Source organism: Rhipicephalus microplus, chromosome 9 (genome assembly GCF_043290135.1).
Source record: "Rhipicephalus microplus isolate Deutch F79 chromosome 9, USDA_Rmic, whole genome shotgun sequence".
Taxonomy (NCBI): domain Eukaryota; kingdom Metazoa; phylum Arthropoda; class Arachnida; order Ixodida; family Ixodidae; genus Rhipicephalus; species Rhipicephalus microplus.
Genome location: NC_134708.1, coordinates 76,941,159 through 76,959,143, shown reverse-complemented (window position 1 = coordinate 76,959,143; position 17,985 = coordinate 76,941,159). Strand labels below are relative to the sequence as shown.

The 17,985-nt window shown below is 53.2% G+C and overlaps 1 protein-coding gene across 1 annotated transcript; it reads left to right on the top strand.

The window, feature by feature from the left end:
- Positions 1-12,358: 12,358 nt before the first annotated feature.
- Positions 12,359-13,180, top strand: LOC119173861 (uncharacterized). Its single transcript, XM_037424643.2, has one exon. The coding sequence runs from the start codon at positions 12,359-12,361 to the stop codon at positions 13,178-13,180; it is 822 nt and encodes a 273-aa protein (XP_037280540.2).
- Positions 13,181-17,985: the final 4,805 nt, after the last annotated feature.

The window sequence follows — 17,985 nt, the reverse complement described above, 5'->3', positions numbered from 1 at the left end:
TGTGAACAATGGGAATGGGCAGTGCCAGGACGCCACGTATCCCGATGAGGTGGGAGCATGGATACGCTCCCATGACTTAAACACACAACGAAGGGCCATCCAGCGGCTTGAGGAGGCCCTGGCAAAGCAGACGAGAAAGGGAACCGACGCCCCGGACAACGGGAGCGGAGGAGCCCGAGTATCCAATGCCTAGCCAGAGCACAACGTCCTCAAGATCTAGAGCCTGGGACTATAGGACTATTAGCTATAGTTTTTAGATAGGGAATACCCGCGCCCTGCGCGGACTTCCCGCACGCCGGATGCACAGAAAATGTTGTTTCTCTCTCTCTCTCTCGCGCCTCCAGTGGTGGGCGAGAGCGCTGCAATCGCTGTGACGCGCGGGGTTAGATCACGTGATCTCGACTCGATCTGGCGAGGGAAAGCTGGCGGTTTGTTTTTAACGGCGCCTTCCTGGTGTCTTCATTTTTAGGAGACCAGTTGGGACAGCCAGAGGAGACGGTCGTGTCTGTGCGCTCTGCGCTTTTTCGCTGCCTCTCCTTCAAGTCAGTCGCTCCCCAACTCCCGCTGAGTGCGGTCGCTCGCGGGCCGCGCTCGTCAGGAGTACGGCTCCTCCGCAGCAATGCGTTCGCGCTCCTGCGACTGTGACGGACATCTACTCTGATCTGCGGTCGGAACTGCTGTGGAATAGCCTGCCATGGATTGCCCGGAACCCCCCACACATCACACTGCCGGTTAGTGAATTAATTCCCTTTCACTTCGCGTGTTGTACGCGGCCGACCGGCGTGTGTCGTGGTGTAGGGCCACGGCTCATAGCGCGTAGCTTTGACGCGCTTTCGCCGCCCCTGTGTGTGCGGTGCACGGGCGCTTGAGCTCTCACGAACAGCTAGTGCCTATTACACGTGACCACGCTATTAGGCAACTTCTCCTGTACAATAGTGCAGCGTGCGTTTTTTTTTTTTTTCACAATACTACGGACATTGACAGTGACGCTTACCAGTTCTCCTTAATGCAGCCGTTTTTCTTTTAGATGCGGAGCATCTTATACTCGCGCCTTGTAGTGCGCCGTCCACGCCGTCCGCGCCGTCCGCACCGCTTCTCGAACATTCGACAGCTGACGCGCGCGCATGCGCCGTCGCGCCGTCGCCCACTCTTCCACCATCTGTGCATCCCTTCCTCCTCTACACACCGCGCGCGCTTCACTCCTCCACCATCTGTGCACCCTTCCTCCTCTACACACCGCGTTCGACATCTACAATTCTCCTGATTCTCCAGTGGACGCGCATGTGGCGTCGCGCTTCGAGAACATTCAACAGCTGACAGTGCATGCGCCGTCGTGCTGTATATATACTCAAGGTCGGCGCTCGCTCGCTCAGTTGCCGCTCGTCGGTTGGTTTGTACGGCGCGTCGACGTCCAAGGTCTCGGTGAAATGAATTCCAACGAATCCACAAACACAATGATCGACGTCCCTTCGACCAGCGCCGCCCTTTCGCATACGTGTGTACGTGTTCACTCATTTAACACCCCCTCCTACAACCACGTTAACCAATTTAGCCATCGACCCAAGTAAGTCGCAATTTAACACCCCATTTCACAACCACGTTAACCAATTTAGCCATCGACCCAAGTAAGTCGCACTTTAACACCCCGTTAACCAATTATATGGTCCGCATCCTCCTCAGTGTTCCCCCGAGGGAAGCTGCGGGCAATTTTTTTGCTCTCTCTTTTGCACTAATTGTGAAGTGTTTTCCTGAGCGGTGTCGCGCATCCCTGGGAACTCGTGCGCGAGTGTGACCATGCATTCGCCTAGGCGCAACACCGCCCCCGACGCCCGCTCGCCCATCGTGGCATCCCCCCCATCGGCAGACAGCGCTTTAGTTGCTGCCCGAACTCCTGAAGAGCCCACAAGGCGCCGCTTTTTTCACCGAAGATCGGAGAGCCTCCCAACCAACAAGGTACAGGCACACCGCCATCTTTTCTTTGAAAAGATCGCGACGAACAATATACAAGCCATAGTGGAAAAGTGGCTGCAGGCCAACCCTGTTGCGCCCACACTGGCCCCCATGCCGGCTTCCCACTGCGCCAGCGGGGCTGCACCTGCCATCATTGCCATCGGAACTGCAGAGAAGCAACCACAAAGCCCCATGCAGAGCGAAGCTCCTGGGCAGACACAGGGGCCTGCTGGCGTTCCCCTACCTCTCAGCTCCGATGAGGACGACGAGTCAATGGACTTGTTAAACTCACGGAAGAGGCTGCGGGAAGAGAGTGGGGACGAGGACGACCACGCACCTCGAAAGCAAACGGCCACTACCCCCTCCGATGAGCAATCACACGCTTCTCAGGGCTCAGAGATGTCCGGGAGCGAGTGCAGAACCATCTTGGATTACGAAGGGGCGTCCACCACAGTGGACTTGACATCACCTGCCACAACAGGCGGCCCGGACCCAGCGAACCCGGATGGTGCAGGCACTTGCCAACACCCCACTACCGCCTCAACGGACGACCTACCGCCTGCAACAGAAGGGACCACCGAATCTCCCGAAAACCCACCCTCCGACGCTTCAGCTGCCATGGAGGTGGTTGAAGAGGTTCTCACTCGTACCGCTGCAGGGGGCAACACCCGAAAGGAAGCCCCTTATACGGCGAAAGACTTTCTGCTCACATCGTCAGCAGGGGCCACACATACCAACCGCAGAAAGAAGGGGAAGAAGAAGCCAACCAAGAAACGACCCCCGGCTACTGCATACTGCCTTAGCTAATTGCAAGAATGATTTCCTTCTGACTGGTGATTTCAACTCACATCATGTTTCATGGGGATTTCGAACAGACCATTCTGGTACTCTTCTGTGGGATTGGATGATTAATAAAAATCTTACCTGCCTAAATGATAGACAGCCTACTTTTATTCGCGGACGGACACGATCGGTATTAGATCTCACGTTTTGCAGCCCAAGTGTTTCAATAAAGTCTTGGAAAACAATTGATTTCTCTTCAAACAGTGACCATCTTCCTGTATACTTTGAAATCTCATGTGCTGTGAAATCTATTGAAAGGACAAAGAAAACATTGATCAATTACAAAAAATTTAAAGACTGCTTGCGTTCCAACATCAGGGCAGTGTCCAGTGGTCAAAATGAAGACCTCGGCAGAAATCTCTGTTCTGCTTTAAAAATCTCCAAGAACACTTCAGAATTTGTAATTGCTTCGTCGTCATCCAAAAGTGCCCAACCTAGTAGATGGTGGAATGATGAGTGCACACGAGATTATAGAAGAAGAAAAGCCGCATGGAAAAGACTTATATGTAATCAGAGTCCAAAAAATTGGAAGGATTATCAGTTCATTGCGGCAACATTTAAACGCACTGTATCGCGAGCGAAAGAGCAATATGACCAAGAACATTTCGAGTACCTGTCTAAATCAAATAACAAACGTGCTTTATTCAACTTCCTTCGTGGTAGGAAGAAGACCCCTATACCAGAAAACGTTGACTCAGTAGTTTACACCTCACAGGAACTACAGGAATCTTTGAATCAGTTGGCTAAAGAATTAGAAAACAGGTTCTCAACGCATCTTCCTAATTCGGCTTACACAACAACCATCTATGACTACACAGAAATATCGACTTCCGAATTAAATCAGGCTATGGAAAGATTGCCAAATGCAGCACCAGGCCCCGATGGAATAACAAATACAATGCTAAAAATACTTCACAGGGAATATCCGAATGATCTGTTAGGTCTCGTCAATTATTCCCTTAGAAGAGCATGGATCCCTTCCGAATGGAAGATTGCGAAAATTATACCATTTCTTAAGAAACAGGGGGCAGGCTATAATTTAGACAACATACGACCGATAGCCTTAACATCTAATGTAGTAAAACTTATTGAAAGGGTACTTCATGGTCGTATAATTAGGTTTATTAACGAGAAACAACTGTTGAGTTCTTCCCAAATTGGCTTTAGATCTGGATATTCCATATGGCATGCACATGTAGATCTGGAAAGTCGTATTCATATTGCCCGTCACAAAAAGCACTTTGCGGCTTTAGTAACGTTAGACATATGTAAAGCATATGATAGTGTAGAGTATTCTATCTTGACTAATCAGTTATGGAGTCATGGACTTCCACCTTATATAGTAGCATGGGTGACGGAATTTTTAAGTAGAAGAGAATTCTATTGTTATCAAGGCGGTTTCTCTTCCTGTAAGCACAAGCAAACCCGAGGTGTACCTCAGGGGTCAGTACTTTCCCCGGTTTTATTCAACATATTGCTTAGTACCATCCCCGTTCATCCAGAAGTGAAAACCTATGTTTATGCCGATGACATTGCTTTCTTTGCTATGTCACATGACTTCCACTGTCTCTACACTATCTTGCAAACATATCTTAATAAAATAGAACATTGGTTGGATGGATTGAAGTTGAACCTCAATACCAGTAAATGTGCTATTCTCGTTTTTCCAATCAAAGATCCCGTGCACATATCTATTAATTACAAGCTTCAAGATATCCCACAAGTACAATCATTGAAATATCTTGGAGTTATGTATAATGAGCATCTAAATTGGCGCCCTCACATTGAATACATCGCGACAAAAGCAGTACGTGCGATGGGGGTATTGCGGAGGTTGAGCAATTGCAGATCAGGTATGAGAAGAAAGGCACTTTTGATTGTATATAAAATGTATGTCCGACCTGTGTTGGAGTTTGGCTGCATTCTTTTTTCTGGTGCGCCAGCCTACAAACTTCGGCCGCTCGTTCTGTTGGAAAGAGAGGCTTTACGGCTCTGCTTAGGACTTCCAAAGTATACTTCAAATGCAGTGTTATACCTTGAAGCACGAATACCAACCTTATTATGTCGCTTTAACATTCTTACTGTGCAGACCTTTTTACGACTATATGAAGCACCGTTTAACCTTGAACAAATTATTTTTATTTCCAATCCTGACCTATTCTTCTCCGTGCATTGGCCCATATTTGCCAAACCACAAATAGTATTTGTTCAATCGTTACTTGAGCCCCTAAATGTACACGTTCGTGATCTGATTCCTTTAACTGAGCAACAAAATTCTCCAGAAATTGTTTACCATGATATCTTCCCAACTCACGCAAAGCTATTACCTACAGGCATTTTAAATGGTTTATTGCAGGACCATTTAAGTACTATGCCAACAAATGTCATTATAGCAACGGACGCATCTCAATCACATGAAAAATCAGGCGTTGGAATATATTGCCCCGTACTTGATTGGTCATTTTCACTTCGCTTACCGGACTTTCTTCCTGTCTTTCTGGCTGAATTCATGGCAATAATGTTAGCTTTGCGAAAGGTAAATATTTCCATTCCAGTTGTAGCAGTCATAACTGATTCATTATCAGTGTGCTCTTCTTTGTCCGCATCTGGTCACTCACCTATAGTGAAACTTTTTAAATCGTTGATCCCCTGTCATCTCCGAAGTATTCATTTAATCTGGACACCAGGGCACAAAGGTTTGTTGTTAAACGAAATAGCTGATTCTCTTGCGAAGGCATCCCTTTCGACACCAATTATTCCTATTTTCCCCCATACAGTATACATTACGGTGGCGCGATTTCGCACACTTAAAATCAGGCAAAATTTATCTGACCCTGCACTGACGGCTTCTCCAGAGTACAAACACTTGTTATTTCCCTGGCGCCAGTGGCGTAACTAGATAGGACGGCGCCCAGGGCAAATATATTTCCGCGCCCCTCATTATGCCCGTGATAATGTTTGTTATTATTATTATTATTATTAATAATAATAATAATAATATTATTATTATTATTATTATTAATAATAATATTATTATTAATAATAATTATTACTACAGCTCCTATTAATAATAATATTATTATTATTAATAATAATAATATTATTATTAATAATAATTATTACTACAGCCCCCCCCCCATTAAAAGCGCTAATGTAGGCTTCCGCGATTGCCTACTGGCGCGCGGCGGGCCATTTCGGAGGCCAAGGGCCACCAGTTCTGATTTCGATGAGCTACGCCCGCGTTTTTGTATAGTATTTTTCTTTTTTTATTCAAACTTCCGGAAGTCCCTTACCCGTCATTGTTCTCTTCCAGTCCACACTGCGAAAATCTTGACGGCACGGGCGCTTCCCAGGCCCAAGTTTCTCGTACCTAAGCTTTCGCGCTATTTGTGCATCCCAAGGAATGCAGGGTGAGTACAAAACAAAGCAACCAGCTAGACACCGCGCCCTCGGGTCTGGTATGGGGGTTAAACTGGTCGGAGTGTTCTGCCGTTTCGCTCCGTTCGCTGTTCCATTGATGGAGGTCATCCTTGTGCGGCCGCATTCTTTCAGGGAAGTTCTTGGTTTCTCCAACGTACGAAGCGGGGCAGTCGGCACATGCTGTCGGGTACACTACGCTCTGCGCTTTTTTCGCAGGTGCGTGTTCTTTGGGCCAAAGGATGAACCTGCCCATGGCGGTCGATGGCATGTGGGAAACGTTGACCCCCGCCCTTCTATTGCTTTGCTGGCGCCCGCGATGCAGGGAATCAACAAACGTCGCCGTCGTGTCACGCTTTCTCCGTCTTTCCTCCAGAGAACTCTGCGAATAAACGCCTTTGTTTAGCCTTTGGTGCCGAGGTCACGGATTATATTCGCCCTTCCTTCCGCCGCTGCGTGGACGATTAGTCGTTGGACGATCGGCTATTTCGTTGGAGTTTTCTGTTCTTACTCAAAAAAGGTGCATTCGAACTTTTTTATTTTATTTTGTTTACGTACGTGGTTGGTTTCAGGGAAGCTTTCAGTAAGTGGTTTGGGAGGCTGGTGGGGTTCGCTGAAACTCATCTAACCCAGTGCTGCGGAGCACAAAACAAAGCTTAGCCGAGGGTCATGGGAAGGCACGGAGGTAGCGCAGCAAAATGAAAATAGAGGATCCTTTTCCCGATGCAAAAGCCATTGCGGCAACCCTTTCCTTCACCACCATCCCCACTTCCAGTCGTACATTACAACCTCGCCCCTCCCCCCTTCCAGGCGGTTTTACGGAAAAAAACATTGACAACCTTTCCAGGGGGCGCCAACCCGAGGACTCGGCTTGGCGCCCCCTCCCTAGTGGCGCCCGGGGCACTTGTACCCCCTTGCCCCCCCCTAGTTACGCCACTGCCTGGCGCAGTGAACTGACTAAATCAAGGATGATGGAAGTTGTCATCACGAAATTTCGTTGCCGCGTTACCTCCCTCAATTTTTACTTGCATAGATCAGGCATATTGAATTCCCCTATGTGCATTTACTGTAATCAAGAGGAAACGATCAGTCATTTTTTATTACATTGTCGCCGTTTCGATTTATTCAGGCAAAGCATACTAGCACCACCTCTTCAAAGACTGGGCTTGCAACTATCACAGCCTGATCTTCTTTCATTTGGAGCCTCTACACTGGGTTTCAGCCACAGGGATGTTTTATTCGCCGTTCAAGAATACATCACTGCGACTAAACGATTTTCTCGCTAAATTGCTGTCTCAAAATTTTTCTTATTTTTTTTTCTGCAAACATGATATCGGTATTTCAAATCAAAATTAAGTTACAAAAAAAAATTGTAGGAATGACACAATGCTGAAAGTTTAGGGCAAATTCACCTTAAAATCGGCCAATCCCCTTCTTTGGGTACGAGCCATTTCTACAGGGAAACAACAACAACAACAACATCGGAGGGCACAGCTGCCAACCTTCCCCAACCTTTCAGCAAGGCCCCCACTGCAGTGGACACCACAAGGAAGCACAGCAGTGCAGCGGGGAGTCCCCCAGACACAGAGGGCTTCCAGGTAGTCATTACCAGAAGTGCCCGACGCCGTGCCAGGGACCTTGCTGCTGCTGCGGCTCTCCCGGTCGACCCTGCCATTGTGGGCACAGTTCTGTTCCGGCCGTCAGCCCCCGGAGGTACCTTCAGTGGATCCCCACGCCTCATCCTCGCACAGGCGCTCTCTGCAAGGCCCGGCGTGGCCGCGATTCGCGTAAACCAAAAACGCAACATTGTGGCTGCTGACGCTACCACGCGAGAGTGCCTGGAGCAGCTCCTGAACATCAGGGAGCTAAAGGGGATCCCCGTATCTGCCAAGGAACCCGCTGACCACAAGACCAGCACGGGGTACCTACATGGTGTCGACGGGGAGCCTGCGGTGGACAGCCTGCTGCCTGGGATCCAATCGGCCGTTCCGGTGCTCTCTGCTGCCAGGGAGGGGCGAACCGTGACGCTCCGCTTCGCCGGCCCTGTGCCGCAGGAGCACGTGTCACTCTTCTTGGTCCGTTTCCCAGTGCGGCCAGCCAGACCCCGCCCTCTGCAGTGCCGGCAATGCGGTCGGTTCGGCCATGTGAAGGAGAGCTGCAGCTGGCCAGGCAGCTGCATCAGATGCGGCCGGGCCCACCCTGGAGAGAGCTGCAAACAGACCCGGTGTGTCAACTGCGGGGGCCCTCACTCTGCAGACACCCCAGAGTGCCCCCCGTGGCAGGAGCAGTGGAAGATTGCCACAATCATGGCATCCTCCACAACCATACTCTCGAGGCGCGCAGTGGCAGCAGCGGTGCGAGAGGAGATTCAGGAGGCGCGGACCTTTGCAAGCGTGGTGAAGGGCCACCCCATAGCCTGCAGCTATGGCCCCCGGAGGCCGGCCTGCTGTGCCCTGTTACGCTTCATTTTACGCGAACCCCTTTGGGCCCAAATGCAAGACCACGGACAGCGTGCGAACGCTCCCGGGCCTGTAAACGTATCGGGGTAGAGGCGCAGAAGTGTATGCCCAGACGCCGAGGAACCTGAGACGCTGCTGCCGCGAAGGTTGTCATGTGCTGTGCGCGAGAACGCGGTGAGCTCGTGGCTCATTCGCACCTGGCTCTTGAGTGCGGGAACGCCGGTGGTGTGATCCGTGGCGCGATCAGTCGCGTGATCGGTGGCGTGACCAGTGGCGTGGTAGGTGGTGCGAACACAAGGTGTTCCATATTTGGTCATGTCTGGAGGCGCCTGACGTCACACAAGCGTCTGGAACCCTTTAAAAACGCGCAGGGAGAGACTGGGTGAAGCAGTCTGGATTGAGACTCTGCTGGAACTCTGCTCCTCGGCTTCTTACCTTTGTTTGTAAACTGGAATGTCCACTTTGGTCTAACTATATAGTATTAAACTCTTTTGCTTTGCTGTTCTGCGCCGTCTCGCCGGTACTTCCCTTCTCGTCGGTCCTGATGCAAGTTACGAGCACAACCTGCTGATGCGGCGGTCAAGAGACGCCCGTAACAGCCCATGGCTCCTGCGGCCCCGCCTGCTGCGACAGTAGAGTTGCCCCCAGCTGACTCGGCCTACCAAATCGTCGCCACCCTGCTGAACACCCTGCGGTCTGTGGGAGAGTCTCTTCCCCTGGACCACCCTCTTCGAGCCATCTGCTTACAGACGGGAGGCTCTCCACTCCCCACAACCAATCATGGCTAGCTCCCCACCCGGAACGAGCCGAGGCCGACGCCCTAGCGTTCTGTAGTGGAACGTAAACTGGCTGGGGCGGCGAAGAGACGACCTGGCAGAGCACCTCCTGCGGAGCGACTACGACGTGCTTGCACTACAGGAGGTGTATGCCCAGGCGGAGGACCTTCGCCTGCCAGGGTACGTTGGATACAGCAGCAGGACTGGCTGCACTCTGCCGACCTGCCCTGATGCCTCCTGCCTGAACGACAGCCACCAGCAAGGACGTTCCCGGTGTGCTATCTACGCCAGGCGCGAGCTCCCGCAGGCAGAGGTGAAGGTGACTGACCTGGCTGGAGGCCCCTTTGAATGCTGCGCCGTCCGCATCCACATCGGGGGGCAGGACAACACTGTGGCCAGCATCTACGTTCGACCGGGCCAGCCCTGGGACCCCAGATGCCTTCGTCAGCTGGCGCATCGCCTGGGCAGGGAGTTCCTGCTTTGCGGGGACGTCAATGCGAAACACCCAGCATGGGGCGGCCGCAGGACTGACGCTCGAGGCAGAGAGCTGCGTGATGTCCTCCAGCAGCTGGGGCTGGTGATCCTCAACTCGGGTGCCAACACCTTCCTCCGTCGTGGGCAGCAGGTCACCAGCACTGCCATAGACCTCAGCGTTGCCACGGAGGGTTGCCAGTATGCCTGGTCGCCATTCCCGGACACCTGGGGCTCGGACCACCTGCCCATCCTGCTGTCTCCCTTCAGAGGTAGGGCTCCACGGGACCGCGAGTACCGCGTGATGGATTGGCAGGTCTACCGGCGACTACTCAAGCAGGACACGAGCAGCGGGGACCTGCTGCAACTGGTGGCCCACAGTGCGAGGGCAGCAACGGTCACTGCCAAGGTCCAGCAGGGACAGCCCGTCCCAGACATCCGGCACCTGGCTCTGAGGGCGGCACGGCAACGTGCAGAGCGGCAAGCCCTGAACAAACGCCAACCGGAGCTCTGGACGGTCTTCCGGCGAATCGATGCCGTCTGCAGACGCCACGCACGCAGGCGCCGGAACCAGGGCTGGCAGGGCGTGTGCGCCTCGATCAACAGCTCGCGGGCTGGGACGAAGGCCTGGCGCCTGCTGAAGTGCCTGCTGATGGCGCCCCGGGCCCTGAACCAGGGACTGTCCCTGGCTGTTCACCTGTCGACCACGGCTGCGAACCTGGCAGAACGGCTGGCTGACCAGTTTGCTGCCAGAGATAGAGCCCCACTGCCTGCTGCACCACCGCCTGCTGCCCTCCCTTGCCCTACCTCCTGTCACCATCCCAGATGGGTGTTCGCACATGTGCGGGAGCTGTGCGAAGAGCCCATAGCGATACACAAGCTGGTGGCAGCCCTCGAGAGGACCAAGCGACGAAGTGCTCCAGGGGCCGACGGCATCACCTTCCAAATGCTCCGCAACCTGGATGGAGGTGGCCGTCAACGACTCCTGGAATACTACAATGACGTCTGGTGCACCGGAGCCTTACCCGAGTCCTGGCAAACTGCGGTAGTGGCGCCAATCCTGAAGCCCTGGAGGAAGGCCACGGCTCTCTCCTCATACCGGCCAGTGTCTCTCACCTCCGCGCCCTGCAAGGCGATGGAGAGGGTGGCTCTGGAGAGACTAGAGTGGATTGCTGACCACCTGGGCTTCTTCCCGGAGCAGCAGACGGGCTTCAGGCGACATCGGTGCACGGCAGATTCCATCTCGGACGTCGTCGCTACCCTCGAGGACGCCAGGAGCAGCGGGGACGTGGCCATGCTGCTGCTGCTGGACGTGGAGAGTGCCTTCGACGGACTCCCACACGTGGCGGTCGAGGCGGCCCTGGACCGCCTCGGCATCAGCGGTAGCCTCCGAGGCTTTGTGACCGCCTTCCTGTCCGGCAGGACCTTCCGCGTCCGCGTTGGAGGGGAAACCAGCCAACCCAGGGTCATCACTGCTGGTGTCCCACAGGGTTCAGTACTGAGCCCTTCCTCTTCAACATCGCACTAGCAGGACTTCCGGCGTCCCTCCCAACAGACACCAGGTTCCCGGCCCGCTGCTCTATCTACGCAGATGACGTGGCACTCTGGGTCCGGGGACCAAGGCGGTCCATCCCCGCCATCAGGAGATCACTGCAGGCGGTCCTCGATGCAGTGGTAGCCTACCTCGGAGGCATTGGGCTTAAGGTCTCTGCCACCAAGACCGAGGCCCTGCTGATTCACCCGCTGGCGGCAGCTCGCACCCACGTGAGACGGCTGAAGATTGGCAATCGCAGCCTGCCTTGGAGGTTGGTGGTGAAGTACCTGGGGCTCACCATCGACCACCGACTCACCTGGATCCCGGCTGCCAAGGCTGCTGCCACCAAGGTGCGGCGCGTCCAGGGCGCCATCAGCAGGCTGCAGCTGCGTGGCCGCGCCTGCTCCACCAAGTGGGCCCTCCGGCTCAACCAGGCTGCGGCGTCCTCGGTCCTCCTGTACGCCTTCCCGGTGGTGAACCTGACACCGGCCAGGAGACGCCTGCTGGAGGGACTCCACAGGGGTGCACTGAGGGCCATCCTGGGGCTTCCCAAAAGCTCGCCGGTGGCAGCAACTCTCGCGGAGGCAGGAGAGTGGCCCCTGTCGTTACGTATGCTGCAACGTGCGCTGGGCCACATTGACCGCCTTCAACGCGCCACCGACGGCAGGGCCCTCCTGGAGCGTCTCCGCAGCCAGCCAGGATCACGGATGGGAGGCCTCTGCCTGCTGTACCACCAAATGGTCCCAGATCCGCCAGTTCCGGTTGCCTCTCCACCGCCTCACCACTAGCCACCAGAGGTTCACCTCTGCTTGGAAGGGGCAACCAAGCGCCGAACGCCTGCGGCCGCACTGCAACAAGCGGCCTTCTGCAAGCTCCAGGAACAACCAGAGGGACGGCTGCAGGTGTTCATGGACGGATCTGTGTTGCCAGACGGGACCGCAGCGGCCGCATGCGTAATCCCGTCCAGAACCAACAGCCGGCAGTGCAGGCTTCCCTTCCCGGCGAGCTCCACGGCTGCGGAGCTGGCTGGACTGCATCTCGCGGTGGACCTGCTGGCTGAGGACATCCCCCTTGAGCCGGCCGCGGTTCTATGCGACAGCAAGGCGGCCCTGCAGACCCTGGCCAACTCCCGCCGTGCCGGACTGACGGCCTGCCTCCTGAGAGCCAAGGTTCGCGCCCTCACCGACGCCGTGGTGTCCGTCTCCTTCCACTGGCTGCCCTCCCACGTGGGCATCGCTGGAAACGAGAAGGCGGACACACTCGCCAAGGCTGCCCACCAGCCTGGTACTCCCTACTCCTGTGCCGTGGCGGCCAGGGACTATTCACAGGCCCGTTTCAAGAGGCTCCTCGTCACAGTCCACCCAGACCCGAGGGTGGCCAGCGGGCGAGGACCAAAGCCTCTCCCAGAGACGGGCCTCACCAGGAGAGAACGGGCCTCCCTATTACGACTGCGGACTGGCTGCGTATGGACGGCGGCCCGCCGCCACGCCAAGGGCCTCTGTCCCTCCCCGGCCTGCAGCCGCTGCGGAGACCCAGAGACCCTCGAACACCTCCTCTGTGCCTGCCCTGGCTTAGCACAGGAACGCTTGAGGGCCTACGCGGCCTACAGGAGACAGGGTCTGCCCGTCTCCACCCTGAAACACCTGCTGTTCCCGTCTCGTCCACATCCAGCAGCACTCCGCAGCCTGGCGGAGTTCATGGAGGAGTCGGGAATTGCCGCCTACCACTGATCCCAGGAGCCATGCTGCCCTTGCCCTTGCCGACGGCCTGCTGCTCGCGCTGAAGCGGCCCGGACATCCCTCTCTACACTCCACCACTATTTCTCCTATCCTTTTTCATCCCCCTCGACCCCACCCAAAGGCACTGCGCCGTGTCGCCTGTAGGCAGACAGAAATTAGGTGCCTTCTTCCTTTTCCACATGAACCACTACCACCACCACCATTTTTAACACCGTTGTATTGCCCCGAATTCATCTGAGCAGGCTTCTGCTGGCTACACAATGCGGAACGTTGCAGTAAACGTTACCGGCGGCGTGACACAATAGGGAGTTTTAGTGCTGGGTACGCATTCTCTTGGGGCGATGCGGGCTTGGGAGCGCGCGGCGTTGCGTGCCCAACCCATACCCAACAGGGATGCCTTTTAGTTGGCGCCACGGTGGCACGCACACAAACGCACGAAGTTCACACGCGCTCGCAGAGCCATAGCGTCTTGTCGCGTAAGTGTTATTTAGGTCTTTGTATAATTTAAAATGTTAAATAAAAATAGTGATCAGGACACTTTTTTTATTGTGTACCGTAATCTGGTATACGCAAAAAAATGAAAAATACAAGTTTACTGCAACGACAGTGTCGACATCTTGTGACACTTTGTGCAACCGCAGTCATGAACATGTTAGCTTACCCGTAATGTTTTTGAGGTGAAAATGAATAAAAAGGTTACTCATTTGTAATATTGTCGCTGTGCAGTTTTTGCACCAGATGTACAATCCACAATGTTTCTGCAATAACAAAGTTGTGGTTGTCTGTTTCAATATGGCCGCGCTAGATGGCGCCACCTATTCAGCTGGTCGGGGGCTGGCATATGCTTTTTAGTTTCTATGTTCCAGGCCATTCTAGCTTTGGAAATCTGGCTGAAACCGTGTAATCGCTCTAAGTGCTCGCACTTTGGCTTATTTTAACTCGACGGCCAGAGTATCCGCAGTGCGGATACCGTGAGTTCTTGCGAAGGTGGACCGCGCGGACGCATGGCCCCATCGCCCCAGCGATCTTGCGACGCATCTGTTTGGGGTTTCGCGCATGCGCAATACCGCCGCCCCAACGTCCTGCGTACGCAAGCCGCTTGGGTACCCAGCACTAAAACTCCCTAATACGCTACGTGCGCGATGCCACTGTCGTGGCCGCTGGCAGTGCGAGTGTCACCTCTCTCTTTTGCCCCGCCGCAGTGGTCTAGTGGCTAAGGTACTCGGCTGCTGACCCGCTGGTCGCGGGATCGAATCTCGGCTGCGGCAGCTGCATTTCTGATGGGGGCGGAAATGTTGTAGGCTCGTCTGCTCAGATTTGGGTGCAGGTTAAAGAACCCCAGGTGGTCGAAACTTCCGGAGCCCTCCACTACGGCGTCTCTCATAATCACATGGTGGTTTTGGGACGTTAAACCACACGTATCAATAAACCACATCTCTCTTTCTTTGTTGTTGTTACTATTTCGAGCCCACGGGGTTAAAATGAGCACAGACCATGAATGTTCCCATCCAAGTAGAACGTTTCGGTTTCGGCGCGGGAGTCTCGTTCACAATGAAAAATGAATGTGCAAACAGTTTAATTATGTGTATTTTAAAATGGGACTCAGAATTGCCAGAGAGTCAAGATATAGCCCGGAAGTCCAGTTTCTTTCTCGTTGTTTTCGTTGTTTTTACCTTATTCTGGTCTCTTTCGTGGCCAGTTGCTTCTGCGCGTGTTTGGTCTGCCCGTTCGACGAAACCTTCTTTCTTAGATCATATATGTGCGCTCTATAGCCTATGCTAAAGCTTACTTCTATAGGTAACTTTTACCGCAGTCTGTGCCGCCACCGTCCTCCCCGGGCGTCGTTCCCACTTGTGTACCCGTCCAGGCGGGTTTCCATCCGTCAGAGGTGTAGCCAAAAAGTGGCACACCAAGCCAAGCCCCCCCCCCCCCCTTTAAACTTTTCCATGCATATATAGCGCACAAAATAACGGCCACCCACACTTGCCTGCCCAGCCCCCTGTTCTAATCGAGGTGGTGCCTTCTCCGAAAAAAAATCTGCCAACGCGCCTGCCGTCCACGACTTCAGCTCACAGGGTTCCTTGCTTAAAGATTACGTCTGTATAGAATGGGCCCATAGTCACTCGTTTCCTCTCAACGTTGTTTTGATCTACAGGCGGAAACATGGTAAGCTTTGAAAACTGATACGTCTTCGAAGAGCTGCCGTGAAATACACAGCTTAATAATGAAACTGCAAAAAAAAAAACCGGACACAAACAATTTTACTGAAACATAAAATTGCCGTTTAGTTTACGGTGCGCAAGACCTCGCAGCATGCTCAAGGGAGTGAAATGATTACGATTTACCTATTTGTAGAAGCTTTGGACCTGAACCAATCAATCATGATTTTCACCCATATCGGGCTAGATGGCGATCTAATGCGCAACGTGCCACCACCGAAAAAATTTTCCGAAATAAACATCAGGAGAGTGCCACAGAGAAAAGTTACAACTCTGAATGAAGCACGCGCGTGCGTGATTCTCACACGTTCGCTCGCAATGATCACAAAAACGTTGCAGCTGCATGCAGCTGTAACAAGGCTTTGTCGCTTTCCACAAAGCGTGGGATTCGCTTGAGCTGAGCTTGATTGATTGATATATGGGGTTTAACGTCCCAAAACCACCATATGATTATGAGAGACGCCGTAGTGGTGGGCTCCGGAAATTTAGACCACCTGGGGTTCTTTAACGTGCACCCAAATTTGAGCACATGGACATACATTTCCGCCTCCATCAGAAATGCAGCCGGCGCAGCTTGGATTCAATCCCGCGACCTGCGGGTCAGCAGCCGAGTACCTTAGCCACTATACCACCACAGCGGGGCCTAGCTGTGCTTCGTATGGCTGTGTGTGCTAAACATAAATGTAATTTCCACATAAATGCTTGTCATGTCAACCACAGTCCGTCTGTAGATGCAAACATACAATGAATAAAGTAGCCTAGTTGCGCGCATTTATTGCAGCAAAGATAAGTTTTTTTCCCATCATTTGATGCATCGATTCGACACGGAATGAGTCGTCACCTTTTACAGAGGCAGTGCGCAATGGTGTTGGCTTCAGGTGGCAGGAGGGAACCGGGAGCAGTGTTCTCGTCTGTCGACCCATCAGCCTCTTGTTGCTGCGAAAGACAAGGCCATCTTGTGTATGCATCTCTTCTCGATACGCCCAAAATGGCCTGGCACATGCTGGGACGTCCTCTTTGTTTTCCGGCCAGTCGGTCTCTGCATAGGATCGGATGGTCGACAGAGCAGGATCCTTGGCGGTTGCCACACGTAGTTCCTCGAGGCGACGCTCAGAAGCTGGAACAAGGGCAATGACGTTAACATTGAAGCGCTCGGTTTCTTCCGTCAATAACGCCTTGCTTGGAAAACGAGAGAGCGCATCAGCCAAAAACAGCTCTTTTCCTGGCTTGTACAGTAGATTTATGGCGTCTAGTGGCTAAGAGCCAACTCGGTTAGAGGCGCGAAGAATGGAACGTCAGACCTCTGAGTTGTGAGTGCGAGGCGTTAGCCACTGAGCCACGAAGGAGCTTTTTTTTTGTTTATGGCAGTGCTTCAACAATTTTCAATAAATTTTCTACAATTGTTTCATGTATAATAGTGATCCCATGCATGGTACCCCATCGGGCATATCGTTGTCCATTTCGAGAGTCCTTAACTTCGTTTTGAACTGCTTAGCCACCTCTTCTAACATTCGAAAGACAAGCTATTTATACCTACCAGACTTACCACTTGTGATGGGCATCTCGGGGAAGCTATTTCGCGTTTTCAGCGTTACCAGCGAGATGGCGCATTGAGCCCGCGTTGCCACATTGTCACAACGCGGCGCACGCTCTCGTCTTCCACGCGTAGTTTGTGCCGCGGTGATGGGGCAGGATATACGCTCACACATGCGCTTGCTTATCTCGGTGCGGGGACAATCGTACGCCATGGGCGCTCACCGGAACGATTCTGTTGTAGTTACCGGGCGCACAAAGGTTACTGCAATCGCTGCCCAGTCTCCGTTTGCGAAAAGGGGACGCTTTCCAGACACAGCGAAGTAACAACTAAGACGCTTTTTCGCGTTCATGATCTGTACCTGTGAGTACGTTTCGTGCATCATTTGTCCGTGAGAAACACGAGGCACATTTTGATCTGCTTGCCATTCTGCGCGTGACCTTCCAATTAGTTAATATCGCATTCATTGCTTCGCCTTTGTGGCAGAGCTGTGACTTTTTTTTATTGTTTGCTCTGAAGGTGGCATCATCGCACTTTTCGGGTGATTTATTACGTTTTTTTTTTGTTAGCCATCTGCAATATAGATATAAGAAGTCGACTTCGCTAAGAATTATGGGAACGGCGGCCGCGAGCGCGCTGACTTGAGAGAGGACAATGACGACCACGGGTGCGCTCGGGGCCCGTGGAAGCCGCTGGAGGTGGGCAGTTGCGTCCGAGGCTTAGGGGAATAAATAAGGTTTCAGGTCTGGCTCCGCGTCTTCCCTGTGGGGTTCTGGGCCGAGCAGCCTCGAAATGCCTACGTTTGGCGCCTTACGGGAAGAATTCTGCCCGTAGGCCACTTCCACCATTTTGTTATAAAGCTCGGACAGCAGAAAGACTTCACTTTGTCCCAGATCGGCAACGCCGATCAGACCCCCCTTTGCTTTGATATGCCGCGGAACAAAATAGTGGAGCAGAAAGGTGCACGGAGCATCATCGTCAGAAGGTCTGGTGCTAATAAACAAAGATGCACCGCAATGCTGTAGGTGAAAGCTGTTAAGTAA

Coding starts and splice junctions, on each gene's coding strand:
- LOC119173861 (XM_037424643.2), top strand. CDS start 12,359: ATGGACGGATCTGTGTTGCCAGACGGGACCGCAGCGGCCGCATGCGTA.